Source organism: Aspergillus niger (genome assembly GCF_000002855.4).
Source record: "Aspergillus niger supercontig An01".
Lineage (NCBI taxonomy): Eukaryota > Fungi > Ascomycota > Eurotiomycetes > Eurotiales > Aspergillaceae > Aspergillus > Aspergillus niger.
The window spans coordinates 683,902-709,306 of NT_166518.1; the positions used below are offsets into that span (position 1 = coordinate 683,902).

The 25,405-nt window shown below is 49.5% G+C and overlaps 10 protein-coding genes across 10 annotated transcripts; 5 read left to right on the forward strand and 5 right to left on the reverse strand.

Moving 5' to 3' along the window:
* Positions 1 to 438: 438 nt before the first annotated feature.
* An01g02900 (uncharacterized protein) lies at positions 439 to 1,272 on the reverse strand (the record flags this gene model as incomplete). The annotated part of the gene is made up of 4 exons (XM_001388687.3): positions 439 to 509; positions 578 to 710; positions 769 to 1,035; positions 1,261 to 1,272. 4 exons carry the CDS (start codon positions 1,270 to 1,272, stop codon positions 439 to 441), a joined length of 483 nt encoding a protein of 160 aa, XP_001388724.1.
* Positions 1,273 to 1,779: 507 nt separating this feature from the next.
* Positions 1,780 to 3,868, forward strand: An01g02910 (uncharacterized protein; the record flags this gene model as incomplete). Its single annotated transcript, XM_001388688.3, has 3 exons — positions 1,780 to 2,646; positions 2,699 to 2,993; positions 3,048 to 3,868. The coding sequence occupies 3 exons, from the start codon at positions 1,780 to 1,782 to the stop codon at positions 3,866 to 3,868; spliced, it is 1,983 nt and encodes a 660-aa protein (XP_001388725.3).
* A 407-nt stretch (positions 3,869 to 4,275) lies between these two features.
* An01g02920 (uncharacterized protein) lies at positions 4,276 to 5,762 on the forward strand (the record flags this gene model as incomplete). Its single annotated transcript, XM_001388689.3, has 3 exons — positions 4,276 to 4,491; positions 4,571 to 4,696; positions 4,773 to 5,762. The coding sequence occupies 3 exons, from the start codon at positions 4,276 to 4,278 to the stop codon at positions 5,760 to 5,762; spliced, it is 1,332 nt and encodes a 443-aa protein (XP_001388726.3).
* An 841-nt stretch (positions 5,763 to 6,603) lies between these two features.
* An01g02930 (uncharacterized protein) lies at positions 6,604 to 7,386 on the forward strand (the record flags this gene model as incomplete). The annotated part of the gene is made up of 1 exon (XM_001388690.1): positions 6,604 to 7,386. One exon carries the CDS (start codon positions 6,604 to 6,606, stop codon positions 7,384 to 7,386), a length of 783 nt encoding a protein of 260 aa, XP_001388727.1.
* Positions 7,387 to 7,495: 109 nt separating this feature from the next.
* On the reverse strand, positions 7,496 to 10,336 carry An01g02940 (uncharacterized protein; the record flags this gene model as incomplete). The annotated part of the gene is made up of 7 exons (XM_059746721.1): positions 7,496 to 8,537; positions 8,582 to 8,706; positions 8,754 to 8,804; positions 8,850 to 8,972; positions 9,019 to 10,090; positions 10,158 to 10,212; positions 10,261 to 10,336. 7 exons carry the CDS (start codon positions 10,334 to 10,336, stop codon positions 7,496 to 7,498), a joined length of 2,544 nt encoding a protein of 847 aa, XP_059603140.1.
* A 2,027-nt stretch (positions 10,337 to 12,363) lies between these two features.
* Positions 12,364 to 17,726, reverse strand: An01g02950 (uncharacterized protein; the record flags this gene model as incomplete). Its single annotated transcript, XM_001388692.3, has 5 exons — positions 12,364 to 14,660; positions 14,722 to 15,384; positions 15,433 to 16,084; positions 16,160 to 16,662; positions 16,730 to 17,726. 5 exons carry the CDS (start codon positions 17,724 to 17,726, stop codon positions 12,364 to 12,366), a joined length of 5,112 nt encoding a protein of 1,703 aa, XP_001388729.3.
* A 550-nt stretch (positions 17,727 to 18,276) lies between these two features.
* An01g02960 (uncharacterized protein) lies at positions 18,277 to 19,978 on the reverse strand (the record flags this gene model as incomplete). Its single annotated transcript, XM_001388693.3, has 5 exons — positions 18,277 to 18,426; positions 18,479 to 18,597; positions 18,648 to 19,002; positions 19,059 to 19,696; positions 19,750 to 19,978. The coding sequence occupies 5 exons, from the start codon at positions 19,976 to 19,978 to the stop codon at positions 18,277 to 18,279; spliced, it is 1,491 nt and encodes a 496-aa protein (XP_001388730.3).
* Positions 19,979 to 20,659: 681 nt separating this feature from the next.
* On the reverse strand, positions 20,660 to 22,093 carry An01g02970 (uncharacterized protein; the record flags this gene model as incomplete). Its single annotated transcript, XM_001388694.3, has 1 exon — positions 20,660 to 22,093. The coding sequence occupies one exon, from the start codon at positions 22,091 to 22,093 to the stop codon at positions 20,660 to 20,662; it is 1,434 nt and encodes a 477-aa protein (XP_001388731.1).
* Positions 22,094 to 22,989: 896 nt separating this feature from the next.
* Positions 22,990 to 23,882, forward strand: An01g02980 (uncharacterized protein; the record flags this gene model as incomplete). The annotated part of the gene is made up of 5 exons (XM_059746743.1): positions 22,990 to 23,118; positions 23,165 to 23,276; positions 23,324 to 23,397; positions 23,442 to 23,465; positions 23,556 to 23,882. 5 exons carry the CDS (start codon positions 22,990 to 22,992, stop codon positions 23,880 to 23,882), a joined length of 666 nt encoding a protein of 221 aa, XP_059603141.1.
* Positions 23,883 to 24,524: 642 nt separating this feature from the next.
* An01g02990 (hypothetical protein) lies at positions 24,525 to 25,044 on the forward strand (the record flags this gene model as incomplete). Its single annotated transcript, XM_001388696.3, has 2 exons — positions 24,525 to 24,890; positions 24,955 to 25,044. 2 exons carry the CDS (start codon positions 24,525 to 24,527, stop codon positions 25,042 to 25,044), a joined length of 456 nt encoding a protein of 151 aa, XP_001388733.3.
* Positions 25,045 to 25,405: the final 361 nt, after the last annotated feature.

Here is a 25,405-nt window from a genome sequence, read left to right on the forward strand (position 1 = left end):
CGCATCGCGCCTTATCGCCCACTGCGTAGCCCTTGATTCTTGCGATAAGGTTGCTTCTTCAGTGTTTCCGTAGGATTTATGCACGCCTGTCTCAGGATATCGGATCTATACTAGTATGCTGCTTATCTTGTCTACAAATGACATTGGAGTATATTGGGTCGGGAGAAAAGGTAGTTATTTTTTATTCGTCAAACTATCGTGAAAGTGCTGAACTCAAGAACTGTTTCTCTGACAAGGCAGGATTTATGCCGCCAAATTAACGTGACCATCATGGCCGGCTCAGCGTATACCCAAGGCTAAACAGACGGATATAAGAGTACGTGGCGCCGTAGCTGCCCAAAAGGCCGTATCATCCACCTGACCAAGGGCAAAGCCGAGCGAGGCTCTTCAAATACACCATGGATGACAGAGCAGTTAAGGGTCCATAGACACAATAATTTAGTTGCCCTTGGGAGCCTCCTTGACATCCATGCAGACCTGCTCGCCCATGGAGGACAGGATGGTGACGTCTGAAAAGGAAAATTCGTCAGTAATCTTGCCAACAGCCACCTAGCCAAAACGGACGGGTGTTACTCACTGCAGTCCTTCTCCTCATCGTGGAACATGCGGCGGATACGGTCGCCCACCTCACCTTCGGGGACCTTGACGTCGTCCTTGGTGTTACCGTTCTCGTCCATCAGGGAAAGGAAGTCGTCGTCAGTAACGTCAAGCTATAGCTGTGTTAGCGAGTCAAGATCACCAAGACCGTTCATGTTCCAAACTACTCACGAGCTGGTATTCCTTGCGGTAGACGTTGGGGACGTCCATGTTGTGGGTGGAGGGGGACAGATCCTCAAGCTTCTTGCCAGTGAAGATATCGATGGCAACGATGTGGACCTTGGCGTGACCGTGCTTGCCAGTCTTGGAGGTGGACATCTCAACGATCTTGCAGGGGCGGCCCTTGATAACAACGTGACCGTTCTTGCGCAGGGCAGAGCACTGCATGGGGAAGGTGGCCGAGGCGCCGGCGTCGGCGGACTCGAAGGTCTCGTGGTGCTGTTAAAGGTGAACATTAGCGAACTAGCCCATGATTGAAATTATAGCAGATGGTCGGCGAGTGTAGCAAAATATGCAATGTCTGCAGGAACGAGGGGGGTTGGGTGGGGGGCAGCGATCGAGATGCGAGGCCCCGAAGACACCCAACCCAACCGAGCAAGCAGGACAAAGATAGGCCGCAACTGAGTAGACCGGGAAGTTCGCAGAAGGAGAGTTAACACCTACCTCGTCAGCCATGGTGATGGATATTAGGGGGTATGAGGTAAAAAGTGAAAGGGAGAGGTGAGGAGGATGTTGGAATTGAGGAGGAGATTAGAGGAAAAGGAAGAGAAAAAAGCGAAGGAAGGACGAAGAGGGGGACACAGGCGAAAAGAAATCGACAAATGGACTGCGAAAAAAAGGCACTGGTTGTGGCGGGGTTTTGTGGTCGCTAGTCCCAGTCCAGCCTAGTCTCGGACAAACCACGTCCGCGGTTGCTGCAGTTCGCCGTAGCATCTCGGCCTGCTATTCCACGTATACTCCTAACCATTATAGTAGCAGTAGTTATCTACTGGTTATCTCCTGTCGACAATATCAGCCTGGTCTCGGTCTTGATCTCCATCTCCTCGAATGTTCGCCGCCCTGTAACATCTCCCAGTACCCATCTGTGTTCTGGGAGAACTTCCCTCACCCCTCTACCTCACCCCTCGATGAACCCGGGGAGCTCTCCGCTATCCGCACGCTTCTCCGTGCCGGCCTCCCAAGATGTGGCTAGACCGCATTTCGGGCCATGCGACGCCCTCCGGTCCCCAATTCGATAGTCGCAGCAGCTCTCCCTTGCCTCGAAGGACCTCTTCTCGCTTGGCTCCAACCCCTCAGAACAATCGCCCCGCGTCTAGTCGCCAAGGTTCAGCGTTGTCTCTCTTGTCGACCCCGAATGATTCGTCTACCTCCCTCTCTGCGCCTGCGCGAGGCGAAGGATCCTCGCCAAAACCGAGTGCTACAAGACCCCGCCCATCCGATGTCGCTGATCCGCTCGAAGTCTTGAATGGGATCATTGGGAAACAAGGCAAAACAAGAGACAGCTCTCCAGCGTCCGTCGCGGAACTGAAACCCCCGGAGCTCGTGGAAGACATTGATTTTCATGGACTCAGCCTGGAGGACTTTATCGCGGAAGAAGACCAACCGCGAAGAGCTTGGCAAAGCGATGTCGGTGCCCAGACCATCCAGCAATTTGAGAAAGAAAGGGACAAATTCCAGGACCTGCACTCGGCAATCACTGGCTGCGATGACGTCTCCAAGTCAGTTGAAATGTATTTGAATGACTTTCAGAATGAATTGGGAGCTGTATCGGCAGAAATTGAGAGTTTGCAATCTCGGTCTATACAGCTGAATGCGATGCTCGAGAATCGGCGGAATGTTGAACAGCTGCTTGGTCCTGCCGTGGAAGAAATCAGTTTGTCTCCGAAGACCGTCCGGTTAGTGGCGGAGGGGCCTATTGATGAGAACTGGGTCAAGGCCTTGAATGAGATTGAAACTCGGACGGCTAGCATCGAGGCCAAGGCCTCAGGCACCAATAGTAGCAAGTCTATCGAAGATGTGCGGCCTTTACTGGGTGATATCAAGAAAAAGGTACTGCTTCCGATATAGATTCACTTTACAAACCGACTGACAAACTACGTAGGCAGTGGAACGAATCAGGGACTACCTGGTCTCTCAAATTCGAGCCCTACGATCTCCGAATATCAATGCGCAGATCATCCAACAGCAGCGACTAGTCAAATTTAAGGACTTGTACGGCTACATATCACGAGCCCACCCAACTCTTACGGGAGAAATCACCCAGGCGTACATCAATACGATGCGATGGTATTACCTGTCGCATTTCACAAGGTATCACCAAGCACTCGAGAAGATCAAGGTCTATCCGAGTGATCGGAACGAGGTATTAGGAGGGGACCCAACCTCACATAAAACAGGTGCGTTCGGGCTTGCCACTCGGTGGATGATCTGACTGGTACTAACTGGCACAGGTAATATCGTTCCCGGCGGCCGAGCTGGTTCTGCGGCGCACGACCCCTTCTCTCTCGGCAGGAGAGTCGACATACTTAGGGCGGGTAACCAAATGGCGATATCTTCCTACTTGGCAGAGGAGGACAATGCTTTCCACGGGCTCGAAATTCCCTTCCGTAACTTCAACCTTGCTCTCCTAGACAACGTTTCCGCCGAATACTCATTTATGACCGAGATGTTCTCCACATTGGGCTTTCAACAAATATCTCGCAAGGCTGTTGAGATCTTCGAACCAGTCTTCACCCTTGGGCAGACCCTGACCAAGCACCTGATCGAACAGACTACGGATGCGCTTGGAGTTCTGATCTGCGTGCGGTTGAACCAGCAAGCCGCTTTTGAATTGCAGCGGCGCAAGGTGCCAGTGGCCGACTCATATGTCAACGGAACCAACATGCAATTGTGGCCTCGGTTCCAGGTCATCATGGACACGCAGTGCGAGTCCCTGAAGCGGGTAGCAGCAAACACCGGCCGTAGTGCAGTTTCTGCGTTGTCTCTTGCCGGAGGAGACGACCTCAACAAGTCATCCGCACCTCATTTCCTCACTCAACGGTTTGGACAGCTTCTGCACGGCATTTTGGTGCTGAGCAGTGAGGCTGGGGATGATGAGCCGGTTTCCAATAGTCTGGGTCGGTTGACCACAGAGTTTGACAACCTTCTGACGAAGCTCAGCCGGATTGGCGGCGACGCCAAACGGAGGGAGAGGTTTCTTTACAATAATTACTCACTTGTTCTGGCTATTATTAGTGTAAGTCGATCGATCCGCCGCGGATACTGGTGCTGACGGATGCAGGATACCCATGGCAAACTAGCCACCGAACAAAAACAGGTTTGTGCTGCATTGCCACTGGAAAGGATCGGACTAACGCTACGTAGCATTTGGAAGACATGCTTAAGAACGTAGGTAAGCGTGGCTAGTTGATAGACGTTCTTCATAGAAGCACGCTGGGTTGGTGTCTAGATGTGCCATTGTATATTCCATCGCCGATTACGGCACGCCCAAATAGTCTACTGTACGACAATATAATCCATAGAAGCGACTACCCCATATAATAGAAAAGAGAATATTTTTCAATCAAATACCCCTGATCCACATTTGAAATCCATGTTCCGATCCCCACCAACCAAGTATCCTGCCAGGAACATCCCAAAAGATAACGATAGTAGCAGAGCTTATCGGCATCGGCGCCGATGCCGACTCCGCCCGGCGTGGGGAACAACCACTTAAGTGCTTCTCCTCACCCCAACAACGCACCCCCGTACAATGCAGGCATTGTCACAACGATTCCACTGAGCCACCCAGTCTCAATGGCCACTCGTATCCTCCGTTCTCTTCCCAATAGCCGTCTTCTATCGCGGCGCGCCTTCTCCAGCACCGCCGCCTCCAAGGCCGACGTCACACATGCGGTAACTAATTCCTACCAGCACCCATCCATCTACATTCTCGACTCAGACACAAACAGCAATCTAACACATCACTGTTAAGGTTATAGGCGCAGGGGTCGTCGGACTGGCAGTTGCACGCCAACTCGCCATGAAGGAGGGCACATCGACGATCCTACTCGAGAGACATGAAGCGCCGGGGACGGAGACGAGTAGTCGCAATTCAGAGGTACCATTCCAGATTTCGATTATGCCAATACGATTATACTCTCATGAATAAAGCTAAGCAATCTTTTTATAAATAGGTCATCCATGCAGGCCTCTACTACGGCACCGACACCCTCAAAACCACCCTCTGCATCAAAGGCAAAGAGCTCCTCTACGCACTCTGCGCCCAACACAACATCCCGCACCGCAACACCAAGAAATGGATCGTCGCCCAAACCCCAGAACAATGGGAAGCCTGTCTCCGCGTCCACGAACACGCCAAACGAATCGGCGTGCCCACACGCATCCTAGGGCAGGATGAAGCGCGCCGGCGCGAACCCGAAGTGCGCGCCCTCGCAGGCATCGTGGAGAGCCCGACAACCGGCATCATTGACAGCCATTCCCTGATGACCTATCTACAGGGGGATTTCGAAGACCGCGGAGGGGATTGTGCGTTCATGACGAAGGTGACGGGCATTGAACCCGTTGCTGCCAGCGAAGGTGGCGGATACCGGATTAGCGCAGTATCAGCGGACGGAAGCGAAACGACCATCACGGCCGAGACGGTGATAAACAGTGCAGGCAATGGGGCATGTGCGATCAATAACATGGTGTTACCGGCTGAGCGGCATCGCAAAGCGTATTTTGCCAAGGGAACGTATTTCTCTTACTCGGCTTCAACGCCGAAGACGTCGGTGCTGGTGTATCCGGCTACGTTGCCGGGCACGGGCGGTCTGGGCACCCATTTGACCCTTGATATGGGTGGCAGGATCCGGTTTGGGCCGGATGTCGAGTGGGTGGAGGACCCGAATGATTTGAAGCCGAGTCCGACGCGGCTGCAGCAGGCGTTACCGGAGATTAGAGCGTATTTGCCTAATGTGGATGTTGAGGCGATTGATCTAGACTATTGTGGGATCCGGCCTAAGTTGGGGAAGGGAGGGGCGGTCAATACGGGCAAGGGGTTTCATGATTTTGTGATTCAGGAGGAGGAAGGGTTTCCAGGGTTTGTAAATTTGTTGGGAATTGAGAGTCCGGGGCTGACGAGTTGTTTGGCGATCGGGGAGAGGGTGAGGGATATCTTGTACTGAGCTTGAAATTATCCCTATGTATATAGAGCGTAGCTGTATGGGCATACTTTTCACATATCACACTAAAATTCATATCACGAAGTGGAGCCTGCAGTAGTAACAACACGCATACAAAGACCAGACAGACAGACAGACAGACCAAAGAATCGCCACCACAGTCTAGACAAGGCTACAAGGCTTACTTGGCAGTTCCAGCATCGAACAAAGACCTCACATAACCAAGGTCAAATGAGGCTTGTTCCGCAGGCTTAGCATGGCTGGAACACCATCAGAGACGACGCGTTGGACTCCACCTCTGATTAAGCTTCTCCATCGGCTACGTCAAGACTCTGGGCAAAATAGATACCCTTTTAAGAAACGCAGCATCTTTTCCAACAATAACGTTGTAAAGTAGAAGGATCATATTATCTATCTATAACGAGAAAGACTGTACCTGAATTGACATATCACATTTCGTTTCTATTTCCGTCAAATACAGTAAAGTGATGAGGAGATACGGAGGGATCTGGAAAGGACAATCAGCGAGGAATTACCCGATGCGGAAGAGACGGGTTGTTTGCCACGCCTTGCAAAGCAGATCCCCCAACTCAAGGTCAAAGTCCAGACCCGGACTTGGATCGACGGGTTACGCGTGTTTGTGATACTGTGAGTACTTATATGTTATCTTCCTTTTCATTCCGTAGTGTGATCTCTACTATCATAGTTTATTTTATCATACTACATGAAAGATTGAATTGACTATTTCACTTTATACTTCTCTCTCTCTTCACTTCTCTTCTATTACATATTCATCTGTACTATTGCTATCTACTATCTACTATCCACTATATACTCATCCAACATGACCACCCACCTACAACAACCACATCACCACAACTTCCACCCACACACTTCCTCCTACAACCCCTACCACCCCTACACCATCCCCAACCACGCTCAAACCAAGAAACAACGCTCACGTCCACACCGACGCCAACGTCAACACCACCCCTCCACAAAACCCCCGAACCCCTCCGCCCTCAAGACCCCCTCCTCTCCATCACCCTCCAAAAGCAACCGCTGCTTCACCTGGCTGCTCCTTCCCCCAGCAAGCAACACTCACATCGCCAAAAACCGCTCTTCTTTCAGCAGCTACCGCCGGGCACCATGCAAAATCGCCAACCAGCGGGTGTTAGGCGTAGGCACAGTCCAGCTCCGAGTGCAGAGGGCGCCGGACGACCCTCGCACAAATACCCTTGTGCTACATGACGTGCTGCATATGCCGAATGCGAGGTGCAATGGCATTAGTGTGGCTAAATATACGGGGGAGAGTGAGGAGGAGACGGCGTCGGAGGGGGGGAGTAGTGCTGGGGAGAGGGCGGTTGTGGAAGAGGTTGAGAATGGTGGTCTGGTGAAGGTGAAGAGTGAGAGGGAGGATGGGGAGGGGTTGTGGTTTGCGAGAGGGAGAAGTAGGGGAGGTCAGGGCAAGGGTGAGGGTGGGGATGATGGGTTGAGGGTTGTGTTGGCGGGGGAGAAGGAGATGGAGAAGGATGATGGTGCTGGTAAAGGAATCATGGGGGTGGTTGCTTCGAAGGAGGAGTTGGAGATGTTGAATGAGAGGGTTAAGAATCGGTCGTGGGTATAAAATATTCCCACTTTGTGGATCATCATATTGTACATAAATTGGTATACATGCTGTCGTATTTATAAATGAGATCGTAACGCAGTTGATGGCTTCGGTTCTGATGTAGTGGTCATTCCACATCCATCAGCACATCGCTCATGATATGCAGCACATACGAAAACTTCCGTACGCTCCACTTCCCCGTATCCTTTAGCAGTCCCGCGTAGTCGAGCAGGATGCGGCGGGCTGCTTGATAGCCTCCTTGGATGGGAACACCGCGTAGGTATACCGTGCCGCCATTCTTAATGAATTCCAACGCTGGTTCTTCAGACGGTGGGAAAGGTTGACCTTTTCGAGGCTCCATGAAGCTAGTGAATCCCTCTGTTCCCACTTTCTGCCAATCAATATCGTCGAAAAGCTCGATGGAGTTCCCGCCCCGCTGCATTTCAGAGGGATTTGGCACCATGAAGACGTAAAGACCCAGCACCAGTGCTGCGTAGAAAAGAGAAAACACAGAGTGAAACATTGTATGGTCCGATGCCCTGCGGTTCGTCATGGCTCGGTAGATGTGTGCCGCATGCAAGCAAGCCCGTCTGGCAGCCGGGGTTTGCGACCATGCTGCAATGTCATCGAGTGCTTTCCGAGCAGGGCCTGGGCCTGAACGACCAGCTGCCATGTCGAAGATCTGAGTGTCTGCTGTTAGCGTCATGCACATGTTGTGCCACATGACGGCTGCGTTGGGGTTCAGTCGGTCGAGCACGTCGCCATATTTGCTTGTCAGCTGGAGCTGAAGAGATGGTAGACATCTTGCACGCCCGTCCATGGCGTATGTGTTGCACGGGGCGAAGGGGTAGCTGGCACGATTCGAAAGAAGTCGATAATAGGCTTCTGAAAGCCTCGACTGAACCATTGCTAGCACTGCATACATGCAGAAATCATCTACCGGGCTGTGAAGTGTTGGAACGTCGACATTCTCCGATGGCATCAGTATTGTAGGCATCAACCTGACTTTGTCGCTGTCGCTTAGCTGCATCCAGCGAGTGGAGGAAGTAGCTCGAAAGAGCGCTTCCTCACACGGGAGTATCATTTGGACAGAGTCAGGCACGATGATCGGACTTGTAGACATGAATGATGAGTACCAAGAGTCAAGTAGCAATAGTCCAGTTATAAGCCTGTGATGTCAGCAGATGCTCTTCTGCATGATTGTGCAACTAACCGTTTCACTGATTCGACCTTGCTCCAGGCTTTCCACCGCGTTTCAGTATTAGGAATTGCATCGAATAAGTTCGCGCCAAGCACCTGCCCTTCCCTAGCTGCAAATAGTCCATGTCGCTGCGCAATCTATTCATGCGTCAGTCGTATTCTACGAGATCCATGAGATGGCATACCGATATGAGATTGACATAGAGCATCTGGCACTTTACGAGGTGCTCCTTTTCCTATAGAAATCAGTATAAGCCTTCGTTTCGCGGTGATTTACCTACCCCTGTCATGGCAGCCAGGTTCAGAAACAGAAAAGCAGCTGCGAATGTAGACACTGTGGACAAAGAACCCTCAACCCCCACAGAACACTTGGACAAATCTGCTGTAACACTCTCGAGCATCGACTACGAAAAATTAGCAAGGCACACTGCAAACAGGCTTTGGTCATACCGAGAAGTTGTTGACGACAAAGTTTAACGTGCCTTTGGTTCCCAACAGGACCATGCCAATCAGACACATGGCATAGAGCAAGGATGGACGCGCATCTTTCGCAGAAAATGTTGGGACATGGATAAACGGCACCAGTGGGTGGAAGTCGCGGAAGAATAGATCTAGTGCCATATCTAGGATTTCCGCAGGAGGAAAATTGGAGTTGTTGCGCGGTGGTTGGGTAAAAGGTGACACTGCGGTACTCTCAGACGAACGCATCTGAAATTGACCTCGGCTCTGACTGAAGATTGTATAAAGACGCTGCCTGCATTCTTCATCGACGCCATACCTCGACCCCTGCATGTAACCTGACGGGCCGCTGGAAGAGTGGGTTGGCCTAAGAGCAAAGACATTGTCCTCTTCGCTGTAGGCTATATCGTGCCATAAGCTGTTCATGAGCCGCCCAGTGTTGTTGGATGGAGCAAGCCAATAGCGCTGAACACGGGCAAACCGTTCAATTGGAATACTGCCTCCAGAGCTCAAGCTCATGCTACCAATAGATGGTCTTGATTCTGAGGAAGCAACAGCTCCTCCTAACATGCCGAGATTAGAATTTCCCCCAAGATCTATTGATCCTTGCTGTGAGATCGAGTCTCCCTGCGGTTCCAGCCAGAATTGCAGTATGTCGTTATGCAATGGATCAAGCATAGTGCCTCTGTAGCATTGTTGGTCCGGAACAGGCACATCATTCCAGCCAAGATACTCTTGATGCTCACTTGCCATGACTTGATTGGCTATTGGTTCGGTGCGAGGCTGATGAGCCGAGACATTGGCAAGGAAGTCCAAGGAAGTCGACTGCTGATCGAGAGCCGCAGAAAATGCCGAATTATGAGGTGCCGACGAACCATGCTGGAGCGGGCGAGCACTCTCCGCACCGATACCAAGGACGTAGTTCTGAGTATCCGCTGTCATTGTTGACGACCGATCAGCTGGGGCCTGATTGGTCGGTGTGGCAGGAAGACCAGCACCTGGTCTAACCGCCGCATTGGCAGCTGGTTGGTTGTGTCCCCTAGCATGGCGACTTAGGACATCACTGCAATTATGTTAGCAAGATACAGTGTGATTTGTTCAAGGGGTGAAGATAGTCCACAGCTTAATACCTTCGTGAGAAACGCTTATGACAGACATTACATTCATAGGGCTTCTCTTTAGTATCTACTAGACGTCAGTAGGATGCAACAATATGCAGGTCGGTTGACTTACGTGAGCGTTCGTGGCGCTTGAAATGCTCCGTTTTCTTGAAACGTCGATCGCATATGGTACACTTTCGCAATACCATGATGGTATTTCTTTAGATTTGGTATATGAGATGGCTCAAATAGTCAATCTTTGGCGGGACATGATGTGGGCAATCCTCACCTTTTCTTAGACGAAGAAAAAGAACAGAGATGTGAGGGGAGAGCATCGCAAACATATCCGGCTACTTGCAGCCCCGGCCTGACTTAGCCCCGATCGGGTAAGGCGTGGGTGCCGAACTGCCGGAGCCGTGGGGCAGCCATACGGATACCAGATTGATACACAGTGCAGCCAATGAGAGGTACGCGATTACTGTTAGTCATCGCATCTGGAAAATCCTGGGGTAATCGCCCGTATTGCACTGTCAGTTGGAAGGCTTCTTATGAACGTTGCTAAGGGTCCATGAAGCATCTTAATGAGATACTCTTGGTGGAAGAGTTATCTTCAAAGACTCTGTGGTGTCAAAGTTCACATTCAGTACCCCCAAGTAGACTCATTCATTGGCTCTTCCCAAACGACTTTTCAAGTTGATGAAGCGGTTAAGAACTAGTGAAGTTCTTACGGCATCACTGCTTGCCTGCTTCACTGGAGTCCTTCATATAGGCTAGAACATCCATCATAACCAGGAACTTCAGCAGATCCTCTGGCGCCTGCGTGGCCTTATATAAAGCCTTCTGCTGATCTTCCTTCCCTCAAGACCTCCTTCAGGGTCTCAAGGACAGATAGCCACAATTCTAACCCAACATACTGATATCATGATATTTTATAACAATATTGGAGTTAAAAATACTGGAAAATGCACCATATGCAGGTACTCCACTAGATGCTTTGCCTTCGCAAAACGCGAGCCCTCCATACACTAAGACAAACAACTCGAAAGACTTCGACTCTATTCCCGAGACAATACACCAATAGAGCACCGGCAGAGTCAACAAATGTTATAAAAAAAGCATTGCACCAATGCGAAGACTCAGACCTCGCATTACCCATGAACAAGTCCTTCTGTTCCGTACCATAATCCCATCTACTATAAGCCCATTTCAACTCTGATGCTGCTAGGTTCGGACCAGATCTTGCACGGTTCACAGTATCTTATCTAGCTGTGCAGAGGTCCAGCAGTATTCAAGCTTAGTAGGAAAACGGGAAGTACTGAAAGGCCTTAAGGCCTGCGATATGGGAAAAGCCCGCTAAAGAGTTTGGATGAGACTAGTCTCAATGGGTAGGATTGTACTGCTTATCTAGATTATTACTACACTATACCCTGGACCCCGAAATGAGTGCCGCTCTGCTACGACCTGCTTTACTGCATTCCGGATGTAGAGGGGGGCAGAGGGAAACACGTTAGTATAGTAGTGACAAACGGCCAACTTCAGAATAAGTCAGAAAATGCTTCCGGGGAAGCTCAAGGCACTGATTGAGTGCAAAATAGGCCATAGCCCTGCTATTAAAATGCAGGAGGCTATCCAGATGATTGCGTGGGTCAAGAAGCACCTTTATCGTAATAATGATGTCAACAACTATATGTGAGAGACTCTCCTACTTAGCTTATATTGATCTTGTCATGATGTGTCTAATAGGATGTCACAGGCCTATTCTTATGTCAAAGATGGCCCCGATCATACATCAGCTTTGCCGAGTATGATGCCGCTAACTGGGTCAATCACTCGAACAGGTGTAGCGGAGTGTCTCCACTACATCTGATGACAATGAACCGATATGGTCTGTTTTATACCATAGGCGGGACAAAACCCCTTAAGCTAAGAGGGCTAATAATAGTTTGAAAGTTTGTACCAGGTCTGTATTTGGATTTACCAAATGGCTGCCGATAAAGGCTTTGAATGACCAGCAACGCGTCGAAACGGAGGTTCAAAGAAAACACTCCCCTTTAAGATAAAAGTCTCTATAGGAAGCCCCAACCTACAAATGTACATATCGAGTCAATTTTTAGCCTCGCTGCTCTTGAAATAGGAAGAACCGTAGTATACTAGCATTATCGCTTATGATTGTTCCCTGGATATGGCGACATTTGGGGCTATTTTAGATTGACTTCAGTCAGCACCGGAGTACAGCTCATTGCCATCGAGATCTTTTGAGCACCATATGCTGGTCATATTCAGCACAGGGTGCAGCCCGCTTCTGCTTCTGCAAGTGTACTGGCCCCGTTGGCGCTTCCAAGCGTGATGGAACTCTGACGGCAAATTCGTGGACGCCTTCGCGCATATGAGACAGGAAAAATTTGGCGTAAGCAGCCGCCGTGGCAGCGGCATATTCCTGCCATTGATCGTTCTTATGTGAGTCGGCATAATCGCATATTCCCCGAATAACGAGGCAGTCGGTGGTGGTTCTCATGACTCCTGCCGCCTCCATCTCAACACAGATCACATTTTCCTGGCCCAGGCGGTCTCGGTATCTTGCATCTCGAACGAGTTGGTTACCAGATGCGATGAGGCCGTAGAAAACGTTTGGGCCGTCATGCTGTCGAGTCCTCGGCCGTCGACTGCCGATGCAGTTGTCACAAGTTGGTTCCGTCTCAACGTGCACATCACCTGGGTCGAATAGCATGTCTTTGCCTGCGCCTGGGTATGAGTATTCCGGTTTCATTGAGGCAATCAAACTAAGATCGTCAAGAAGCGGGTTTGAAGCGGACTCGAAGGAAATGAAGCCATTAGACCGGATTTTCGTAATGACTGCTCGTAGATAGGGCGGTGGTTGTTGCTTCTGTGCTGTCATCTTAAACTCAGAGTTTTGGATCCATTTCCCCATATCGCCTTGGATCACGCCGGTACCGACGACAACATCACCAAGACGTATATCGCGGGCTGCCGAAGGCACTCCGCCTCCGATTCCAAAGACCAGACAGAACTTGAGACGCGGGAAAGTTCGGATCAGATGAGAAGCAACATTAGTGGCGGAATTCGTGCCATAATCATCGTGTGGAAGGCCGGCAGCAACCACATTGAATCCTTTCATCCGTCCGAGACAATAGCAGTTAGGATCATTTCGGTCTTTTTCGAGGTCAGGATGGGGTGAATCGAACAAAGCGCGGACGGCAAGAAGTTCTTTAGACAGTGCACACACAATGCCTACCTCGTAGTCCTCGTGAGTAATTCCTTCAGGCGGGGACCTTGACAAAGGCAATCGCCCGGGACCATTGGCAGTGGCAGAAGGAGCCAAGATTGTTCCAAGTCCTGAGTCGTGGAAGTCGTCGTCTGAGTCGGACCCCGAATCATCATCTGAACACGACAAGACATCTTCTTGTTCAGGGAAGCCAGTGTCATTCCAGGTCCATCGCAAGTCTCTGTTGTAGCCAAATAATATCGCGCCATGGCTCCAACCGCTTGGTCTAACGGCATTGTGCTTCGGTATTCGCTTCCTAAAGTGCGAGGGCAAGACGACTTGTGCCAGTTCGGAATGAACTGTCTGTTCCGGGCATCCAATGCATTTGCAAGCTGGAGGACCATTGCCTAGGCAATTGCACCATATCAAATTGCGGGTCAGCCGGACCGGGCTACTATGTGGATTTCCGAACCGATCGATGATGTTTGCAAGATCATACCCACTGACTGCAAGGTAGGACTTTCCTTCTGGCATTCTGCTCCAATATGGGCATAGTTGGCCGTTATCAACCGGGCGAAGGATCTCACCAAACCCCGTCCCAAACAGCACTGCCGCACGAACATCTCTGGTTAACTCAACCCAGCTCTTTCCTCTAGTTCCCAATTTACAAAACCGAGGATACAACGGGTCTTCCTGGGTCGCCAAATCCTTGAAATCCCACCCTTCCAGAATTCCCCGGGCCATTTTGCGAGACGCTGCGCCCTCTGTCCCCATGATCTCTGCTTGATGATCCATGATCTTCTCAAGCATGCTATACAAACGATCGACCCTGTCTTTAATCTGTACAGTCGGTAAAGTTGCCTCATTTGGTTCGCTCTGTTTCGCGTGGTACAGTGTCAGACATAGGTTATCAGGGTTCAACAGAACCTCCATTGCAGAGCTGGGAGTGATTGTGTTCTCTGGGACTTTGATATCGGTAGGAGTTAAGTGGAATGCAAAGCCGAGTGGACCAGTCCTGTTGAAATGGAGCGAGGCAATAAGAAGGTGCAATAGAGCGCAGGCCCCATTCACCAACCACCCTCGTTTTCCTCCCGCATCCCACATTACCACGTATTGCCTGGCAATCCACGACAGCTTTTCAATGTACTCGTCCCGAATTAGTCGATACGGTAAGTCTTTGTTGCCATATATAGCTGGATCACCCCCTGTAATTAATCTACCTGCCGCGATAAAAGTGTTGTTTAAGCTGCAGCGAGAGGATGGTGGCCTCAACCAGGACCGATTGATTGAATAACTGGCATCCGCCGTTCCTAGTGACAAGTCAGGTGGTGAAACCCTTTTGTTACAAGCAATAATCATGCTATGACGTACCGGCATAGCATTTTGCGTCTGAACACCAACCAAGGATATGCCGGCTGGACTCCAAATCGGCCAGTGTGATGTGTCCGACATGAGCCTCAATGCCATCCAGATACGAAATGCGATCTCCATGAACGTTATATCGTAGGTGCCATATCATCTGATCCTGATCCCGAATGTACTTTGTCGGGATCAATAAGCTAGAAAATCCTTTGATAAATAGTTTATCACTAAAGATGTCCACTTGCTCTGCTTGGGCTAGACCCGCCAAGATATTGAGCGGGATTTCAAGGCCAGTTTGTTCTCTGGAGCGGTATGGTATTGGGAAGCCCATCGCCACTGTCGGGTAACGGAACAAGTCGTGCCAGCATTGTCCCAGGGAAGGCGGGGAATTCGCTTGCTCCTGATCGTCAACTTTGAAATCAATAGTGCATGATACTCGTGTGAGAGTTGGTGTTTGTGAAGTCGGGATTGATGCTTCTTCAACGCTAGTGTTGCTGACGAATGGTGTGCAGTACGATATCCTGGAGTCGTGGGGAGAGCAACGGAGAACAGAGCCTAGCCAGGCAAGTTGCTCTCCAATCTCTGCAATTGAACCCTCTATCCCAGTGACTTCAACGAGAAACTCCTTTTCATTTGCCCAAGCTGCGAGCTGTGTATTATCTGGGAGGGTACCTATAGACATGATAAGCGCCCGCGGGTGCCAATAGGGGGAAAGCGTACATCTGTGTTCATAGCCGCGCTCATCAACCAGTGCAGCTTCGACTAGCTGAAGGATATTGGCACCATATGAATGCCATGTCTGATGGAGGTATTGCAAGCAAGTCATTGCTTGAGCATCCTGACTAGTCCCTGTAATCGTGATTATCTTCCCAAGGAAGCCTTCTTTACTTATATCGTACTCCTGCTCTGCGATGAAAGATACGGGATCCCATTTGAGAAGGTATACTACCTGGTATACTGTTGGCTGGTCATATCGACTGACTCTTCGGGATGACGGGAGGGTCTTCAGGATTCGGTCGCGAATAGCATCTTGAACATTTGGCTCTGCTGGGTGCAACTGAAGTTTCCTCCGAAGACTTCTAAGTAGCCATTCATACACTGGGCTGCCGGTGATTAACTTCCTATAGGTCGCATATTCAGGGAGATTCTCATCGTCTTCAATCAGTATATCTTCGTCACTGTCTGAATTCTCTGCCCCGCTGTCGAATTGTGGGATGGCAAGATCATCATCTGCATCCTCTAGATTTTGATCCCAGAGATCCATGAGGTCGCCTAATTCCATTTTGGTGTCGTCTTGTCTTGACACATGGGTTTCAGTCTGATCTTCTAAGTATTTTACTCTCAACCCATTCGCAATTTCACTGTCAGGATACTTTATCAGCATCTACATGAAGGCAATGACCAAGTCTTGGGGAAGGACGAACTCTCTATGTCGACGGATGAATACCATGATATCCCTGTGTATCTGAGTCGAGCCAAATTGACCAAATCTCATAGCAAAAGCTTTCAGAAGTTGAGGAAGAATGCCGTGGATTCTTTCCGGAAGATTTTGGGCATCTTGATCATACTGGACTTTTCTGAACAAATCATTCACCAATTCGGAAATATAGCTCTCCTTATCCGAAGGGGAAATGCCAGACCTAGCTGTGTAGATAGATTCGGTGTCTTCGCTATAGTCTTCTGCTTTTCTCGGGCTAGCTGCCGCCGGAGGTGAAGAGAATCTCTCCTCACCAGACACTATGCTTTGAACATCGTGAACATATTCTGTACGGTATTCTTCTCCGCGCAGAACCTTCTGGTGGGTAGTAGAAGCGTATCCGGAATCTGTTGGCGGTGCATTGAAGGTACTTTCCTTCTGTCGACTCCATCCCGGGGTTGGATTGCTGTATCCACTTGCATCGGTGCTTCTTGCTTGGTTTGACGGGGACATCGCACGAACGGAGAAGGATGCTACACGTGTATAGGGAATTTAGGAGCGCATTCCAGACAGATTTTAAGTTGATTCGAAAAATCTTACCAGTGTGTATTTTTTTCTCTAGGGCTGGAACCACCAAAAGAAGCTCCTTTGCATAGGCCGCTGCCGCAGCTGCTGCATATCCTTGCCATGCTGTGTTTTTGTGAGAGTCGGCATAGTCAGATATGCCTCGAATGGCCAGACATGGAAGGTTATCCAGGAGACCTGCGGCTTCTAGCTCAAAACAAAGTACTCCCAGCTCCTGACCAATTCGGTCTCGAAGTTGGCCGTTTTTCATCACCTGAGGTCCAGATGCAATGGATCCATAGTGAATAACAGGCTCTTCGTGCTCTCGATCACGTCGTAAAATTAATTTGGATCGATCGCAATCCGCACACGAATCGAATCCGATATGTTCATATTCAGGTTGGAACAGAAAGTCCTCTTCTGGCCGCGCGAACTTTTCAGCGGCGGCAGGAGGAAGTTTCTCCTGCATATCGGAAAGGTAACTGGCGACGTGACCCCCCATACGCCCTGACAGGTTGTGATTCACTTGGAGGGCAGCTAGAGCAGTTGACAGAAACTCAGGGACTTGATGTGAAGATTCGTCCCAGCTCAATACTTTACCCAAATCGTACCTGATCAACCCTCCAGATTTGCCTATCGGCTGGCTCACTACAACATCGCCTAATCGAATGTCTGCTTTGCTGCTTGGTATGCCACCACCGATTCCGACTGAAAGATAAAAGCGGATGGCCGGAAAACTAGAGGATACCTGCCTCTCTAGCGCTACAGATGTCGTAGAGCCATACGTGCCAGCTGGTAAACAAGCAATCACGACGTTGTGATCTCCAACCCTTCCAAGGATATATGTATTGGGATCGTTTGGCGGCATAGGCAACGGTGGATGTATTTCATCCAACATCAGTTTCGCAACTGCCATCTCGATAGGCAAGACGCATATCCACCCGACGTTGTATTCGTCGTGGCGTGGAGGTACTTTGCGGTTCTGATGGGGGTGAGCGCGCATGTCGCGTTTCGATGGACTTGTGGGCATCATCTGTACGGCGGATGGCTGCCAGACCACAGAGCACAAGCGGGGAGAAGTATAGTGGATATAAAAAGGTAGAGATAACAGGGAAGGAGGATGGGCTGTACAATGATCAGACCCTTGACATAGTAAGAGGCTACAATGGAAGACGATAGTTTTGCTGGCCGCATATTGTTGGAATGACCGTCACTTTGGGCAAGAGTGGGCGGGGTTGAGGGCGAGGCTGAGCTTTATCCCGATCGATCTGCCTGAGATTTCCCAAGGCTGAACGAGACGAGACATCTTTTTTAAACTGTATAACATTTTTACATATACAATCAATTATTCTTCATGGGATGGCTCTCGTCCGGATTTTCATTGCCCCAAATTCCTCCTTCGCATTGTCTCCCAATATCTCTGCGATACCACTTCGTACCGCCGCTTCCCTTCTCCGTCCGGGAAGCTGGTCTTGCTGTCTGGCGCCCTGCGCGCGAAACGCCAGCCAGCTGCCGGTAGCGCCTCCCAAGATGAAGATTCAGAGCTGACTGTCTCAGCATTGCAGATATACGCACACCTTGATTTACCTAACTAAGCTTTCTCGTTGTCCTCGAGCCATTTCCGCCAGAGTTTTATCATCATAGTACGCTTCCAGCTGCTTCTTCAATGCTTCTTTATCAGCCTTGACTTGACTGAGAATCTCCTTGATGTTTGGGTATGCGGAGAATTTGTCCTACATAGATCATCAGCTCGGCTTCAACCATCGTGCGGACCTGAATACCTACAGGTAAAGCATCCCACACTTTGGGATCTGGACCTTGAGCTTTGAATGTCCCACAACCAGTCCGTGCATATTCGGTGAACAGAAACGACCGGCTACTTTCGACCATAATGGTCATTTGATCTACAATGTCAGTTACCTGTTCCAAATGATGTTTAATGCCATTGTCTTACTCTCTAAGATCCTCCGAGGATCGTTCACCTGGTTGCGCATTTCATGCACATAGTCATCGCTGAAGTTGCCGTGTGGCGTATGGCTGACCTCGATACTACCTCCTCCGGGCAGGAATTCTTCAGAACGTCCGAGTCCGCTTCCATACAGACACGCAAGAAACTCGGTAGCCGAGTTGCGGTGAAAATACGGAGGACGGAACGTGTTGGACGCCACATCCCATCGTGGTCCAAACCATAGAAAGTCGGCTAATGGCGTTACTGGGTCTTTAGACGGGGCAGTCAATACGCAATTCACAGACGGGTCCGTGTGGTCGATGGATGTTGCATTTTGAGAGGCGAATTTGGTCAGGTCGTACTGTAGAGGACTGTCAGTATCGTGTTTGTCTACATCACAGAATAATCGTTGCATACCTTGTAGGGTATGACATTCCCATGCCATGCCACTAAATCGAATGGGCTGTGACCCTGCTCTATGACGCTATATTGACCATTTGCCTTGTTGACGATTTCCCAGTCCTCGTGGAGGTTCTCGTCAATATGGGCCACGGGATGAAGAAAGTCTCGTGGGTTCGCTAATCCATGACCACCTAAGGGTCCTAAATCAGGTAACTCCCAACGAGAACCCCATATCTCGACGATGTACCCGCGGGCAACATTATGCTCGGGGCCCAAGCGGATAGTGAAGCGTACTCCGCGGGGTATGACACAGACTTCGCCGGGTTGCAGGAACAGCATCCCCATCTCGGTCTGTAAGTCGAGAATTCCCAGCTGAGCCACGATCAGAAAGTCGCCGTCCGCATTACAGTATGCTCGGTGGTCCATGTCTGCGTTGATCATGAAGACATAGAGTGCAATGCCTTCTCGCAGATTTGGGTCTCCACTTCCTCCCAGAGTGTGCAAGCCATCTACAAAGTCAAGTCTCTCATCTTCTTTGGGCAGATGGAACGGTGCCCATTCAGCTTGACCAGCAAACGTTGTCACTTTGGGATTAAGTGTGAGGAAGCAGTTTTCGATATCTGATTTGTGCTCGCAGTCGTTCCTGTAGCCATCTTCACAACGTCAGGGACATTTGCTTGCTTTGAAGAACGAATGGGATCCATACTGTGTGCAGCTGCCGGTCTCACCCGGTACATATAAGTGCTAAAGTTGGCATTTCTGGGTGCTGTGAAGGCCGAGTACGTGAGGCCTTCAGTGTACAGACCAAACCGCGGCTCTTGTGGGTTGTTTTGGCCGGCTGGCAAGGTCCCTGGGATGACTTCTGACTGAAAGCGGTTCCCAAATCCAGCCATGTATTCGTATGGATCATTGTCGCGGGTAGGCTTCCGCGTCATGGTGTCTGTGTAATGGAACACTTTCCTCAGGTCTTTGATGGGCCTTCGCTGGTTGGCTGTGGATGCTGGCATGATGGATAAACTATGTGATATCCGGAAAGTCTATGGAGTTCAAACAAGGGATGGATGGATTAAGACATGTGTAATTGAGAGTGTATGGATATAACAGCATAAGACGCCCTTAAGTATAAGATGGCAAGAACAGCTGATTAACATAATTGAGACATACGTCAATGCATAACCTGAGGGTTGGATAGGCCCCTCATGATCCCATGATAGCTGTCGACGTCTAGAAAGATGGAGTATGTGGAGCAAGACAGCATAGTCGGGGCTAGCTGATGATGTGCGAGTATCCATGGCGCATGAGAAAAGACCCACATGGGTAACAGCGAGGTGGAAGCAGTTCGAAGGAGATCTGAAAGTGTACCAGGTTTCATAGATAACCCAAGAGTACTGACTATCCTCACTGACCCCTTCCCCACAGTCCACTCCCCCCAATGCGGGGCTACCGGCTCCGCGAATGTGGAGCCATTCCTCGATGGCATCTGGGGTTATGGGACACTGCCATATAAGCTTATTTGAACTTGGCAGAGATGGGGCATAGCCATAGGTATCTATCATTTAGTTCGTATTACTATGCTAAGAGTATGGCCCAGGGAGGAATGCATATATCTTGAATCCCTAATCGACAGCAAGAACATCTTCCACCATTCTCGTCGACGCACCCAAGTAATTGACAGGGTCATACAGCTGGCTCAGACGCTCTTCGCTCATTTTTGAGGTCACTTCAGTCTTTTTCATCAAGCACTCAAGCAGTGACTGGTTCGCCTCGATGCTCTCCCGGCAAGCCTCGTAGACGGTGTCATGCGCCTGTTGCCGTCCCACATGTGGTGCCAGCCCCATCATCACTGCCTCTGCCACAATCAATCCCTTAGTGGAGTGAAGATTCTCTAGCATCTTCTGGCTGTGGACACACAAGCCAGATAGAGCAAATTGTGTCTGGGATAGCGCTCCGACCGCAATGACAAAGCTTTCCGGGATAGCTACCCACTCTAGGTGCCAAGGACCTGAGGCACGCTCAAAGTCAGCGACCATGCCGTCAAGAACCAGCCCAGCGTTTGATCGAAGGATTTTCGATGCCGCCAAAATAACTTCGCTCGATATGGGATTGCGCTTCTGGGGCATGGTAGAGGAGGCACCGCGGTGCGGCACAAATGGCTCAGATACCTCGCCCAGCTCGTTGGAGGACATGATGATGATGTCTAGGGCTAGTTTGCCCATTGATCCACCCATCAACGCCAGGAAATTAGTTATCTCCGCTATTCCGTCCCGAGCAACATGCCAGGTGATGGGAGGATCCGTAAGACCCAACTCCTCTGCCAAAGCTTTGCGCACTCGTAGTCCATCATCCCCAGTCCCCAAGGATGCCATTGATCCAGCTGCTCCACCAAACTGAACCAACAAGCAGCGGTCCTTCAGCTGCTCTAGGCGCTCCAGATGACGCTGAAAACCGGATAGCCATACCGCACACTTGTACCCAAAGGTAACAGGAAGGGCATGTTGAAGGTGCGTACGGCCAGCCATTGGTGTGTCCTTGTACTTGACAGATAGTCCACGCAGCGTACTGATAACCTTTTTGAGGTGGTGCTCAACAATATCTAAACCCTCTTTCATTTGCAGCACACTCGCAAGGTCCATGATATCCTGGGTTGTTGCCCCCCAATGCACGTACTTTCCAGCCTCGTCTCCGCATATTGCAGATAGCTGACGAACCAAAGGAAGAATAGGGTAACCGACAATTTCTGTCTCATATCGGAGCCGTTCCATGTCCAGCTTCGATTCGCGGAGCTTCCGAGTTACCATCTCACCGATCTGTGATGGGATCACATCACAGCGTGATTGCGCTCTTGCGAGGGCGGCTTCAGCGTCCATACACCGCTTGATGTACGCTTCATCATCAAATACTTTGCGAATTTCTTCAGTTCCGAATAATGTCCGGAAGATTCCCGAGTCAATTGCACTGACGGACCCGATGTATCTTCGAGATACAATAGGGGAGATGGAGATCCGCGGACGAGTGATACGACATAACTGCGCAAATGAGGATGCTGACATGGTAAGGGGAGATGTGAAGTGTGTAAGGTCACAAGCTAAAGTCAGTTAATGCTGTATATGATATCCGCGTTGAGTACTGGAGAGCAAGCCGTTTAAGCTCGGCTTCGGAATGAGCCATGGGTGTATGTTAATAGAGCGGAGGTGCCTGGAATTGCCGACAGATGCATGGGGGCAGCCCCGCAAGAAATGTGGGGTTCCGCGTATGCCTTCATCATGCCTTCAATCCCTCGACTTCTGTGAACGTTACATGTGGTACAGCACAAGGTCTGATAGGAAAATCATCTAAAATTACTATGCGTGATATGGAAATTCAGTGGTTACCACTCCTCCCAGGATATCAGAAACAGGACCGTTTGCGTGCCATCCCACAATGGACAAAACACATAGACACACGGGTCCGGGACCAACCGTAGTCTATGACGATAGAAATTTAGTGAGCACTGATGTAGTACATTGCTTGCACAGCTTGATAATAGCAACGTTATGTGTGCCGTGAATCTCACGCTGCTATTATAATGTGCAACAGCCAACTGAATGCGGCTTCTTATCAGGATGTCATAGATTGTCGCGCGAAATCACATGTGCGGGGCCATAAACATTTGACGACGAAACAACCTGGTCCATTATTGTCTTTTCTCGAGCTACGAAGTCAACTGAATCCCAATTTCAACCACGACGAAACCTCAGATATACCAATTGTCGGTGGCGGCCGCATTTGACAGGTTGAGCCCACAGGAAAAGCTCTATGCTCATCATATGGCGAGGTACTACACGTCTCCATTCGCGAACGCGCAGCAATGATTTCTAACGTCTTGTATTTAAGGACTGCCTAGGATGGCACGAGAATTATCCTCCGTCAAGTCTCACCAGAAGCTAATGGCATTTTCGACTTCATTATGGACCTCTACAATACCTGTGAAGGGAACTGGGAACAACTTGCTACCAAAACTGGAGTCGGCATTCTGTTGTTAGACGAGTTCCTAGACTATGCTGCTAGATTTTTATCCAATATCGGCAATTACTTCGTGAGAATCTGCCTGTTTACTGGTTGAATTCTTCTCATTTCTCTAGGGATCCGGTGACCAGAAATTCACACCTGATATATCTGGAGAAGCCCTTAATTTTCTAGCATCAGTATCTTCATCGGCGAGTAAGATACTTGAGCAGATCAAGCCTGACGACAGTAAGTCACATTGTCGAGGTGACAGGAGCTAAGACAGTGAATTACAGTCGCCTACAACATGTATCTTCAGCTGGGTGTTGATGGGCTTCGGGGCCTCGAGAATTACGATCCTACGACCAAAGTAAAAAATAAGAGTGTTTGAAGGTATTGCTTACCGATCGACAGATATTGGAACAAGCACATAGTCGAGTAAGTCTATAGCTGACTTGTATCTAGGCACACTATGCCATCTTTCGACATCTCTTTCGCGACAGTGGCGACCTCTATACAGTTACAAAGGATGTGGAGAAGAATAGCTTGACGGTCAAAGTTGACCGATCGCGCGTAATCTCTCATGGCAAACCATCACTGGGTCGCATGCTCCTAAAACTTCATATCTATCGTTGCACTGCTGACGTCTCCAACTGCCGCCGCTTCTATGAGAATCTATCAATTGTTGACGACGAAGCTCTGAAATGGAGAGATATTCTTGTCTCCAAAAAAGACCCTCCTTTGGTGTTTAGCCAAGCAAACACCTACCTCGTCGGTGATGACGTGAAGATAAAGGAGTATGAACCCACAGCTCAGGGAGTTGTGCAAAGCTGGGCTGAAAGAAGCATCGAATAACACTTTGCACTCAGCATACAACACAACCAAAAACAAATGCATAAGAAAAACTCGAAACATGGTAAATTCTACTAATAAACCTAGATAATACGCCCTATTGCATAATTATTCAGACAGACTGCGAAATAGCAGTGGTCCGGCTCTCTCCTTATAGCAATAATGCACAAGAGCGCCAAAACTGACAAGGCATAAAACCACTATTAATAGTCATTGCGCATATTGGCATGTCTACAAGAGACTATCCGTAACCATCGTGTTACTTACAGCCACTAGTTCCGAACCTAAACAAAGATTACCCAGATGTATTGTAGTACATGACTTATCGTTTCGCAGATTGCAAAGAATGACAATCCAAACATCTTGCATCGTTATACTGATATCTGTGGGATATTCCGATCCGCTGCAAATGCCCTAGGTTCCGGCCTACGCAGCATTGGGGACATTCCACAAAGACCAGATATTTCAGTATGCGCCTACGCATATAAAGGAGTATAATAATCCTGTCGTCTAGTTTGCAAGATCATAAATCTAATCAAGTCCTTTGTTCGTTTCTATAGAGTTAGCTTACCTCTCTCAGAATTACTGAAGAGGAACTCTATCTACTCATAACGGACAAAATTGAATCCTAACCAAGTCTAAATCATGCCGTACTACGTTCACCTTCAAGAGCACGTAGTCGACGGGATGCTGGAACCCATCATGCGAAAGTACTACCTGATGACTGCTGCAAATGCCACTGCGGCCGAGAAATTTCTTGTCGGACTGCAGAAATATGCCCGGACACCGAACACGCAGATGTATAATGCTAAGGCGGTGACCTTGGAGTGGTGGAACTGTAAAGTCAGTTCAGCCGGTACCATCCGGTGGATCTACAACGAAATGATTGCCGAAAGGCCTGAGAATTACAACTATGTGCAAGAATTGACCGACTGCTGTGATACAATCCTTATCTCCGATTTGGAAGCAGTGAATTGGCCAATTCTTCCAGTCAATCAGGAAACTTCACAAGTAAGGACGATTTTTGATCACCACTTTAATCGGTTTTGATGGAGTCTTTATCTTGGTGGCCAAGAATGGTTTAGGGGGATATGGTCACGTGGTTGTCGGTTTCCCGATTCTCTTAGCGGTAGCATGTATCGAGAATGACCAGAATGCGAAATAATTATGCTTTTGATCTTGAGTGGCCAGAGTAGTCCATCTTTACCCTCATAATGTAGAACCCAAAAAATATTGTTGTGAAGCAGGGAATGTGCTACCCCAGATCGAGACCCCACAAGATCTCCCGAGTCGGAGGGAAAGTCGGCAGAGTCAAGGCTGGCCAGGAACATCGGCGAGTTCACCCGATTTGTCTTGCCGATGCCAGTCCCGCTGTCGGAATCGTAAAATACGCCGTCGTTGTGACGGGATCTCCCAATTGGGCGATTATCTAATCAATCATCGCCGCCGGGGGACCCTGAATTAACTGACTGACAAGCAGAAAGTAACTACGAAACAATCCGTGCATTGGGGGATACCGGTGGATT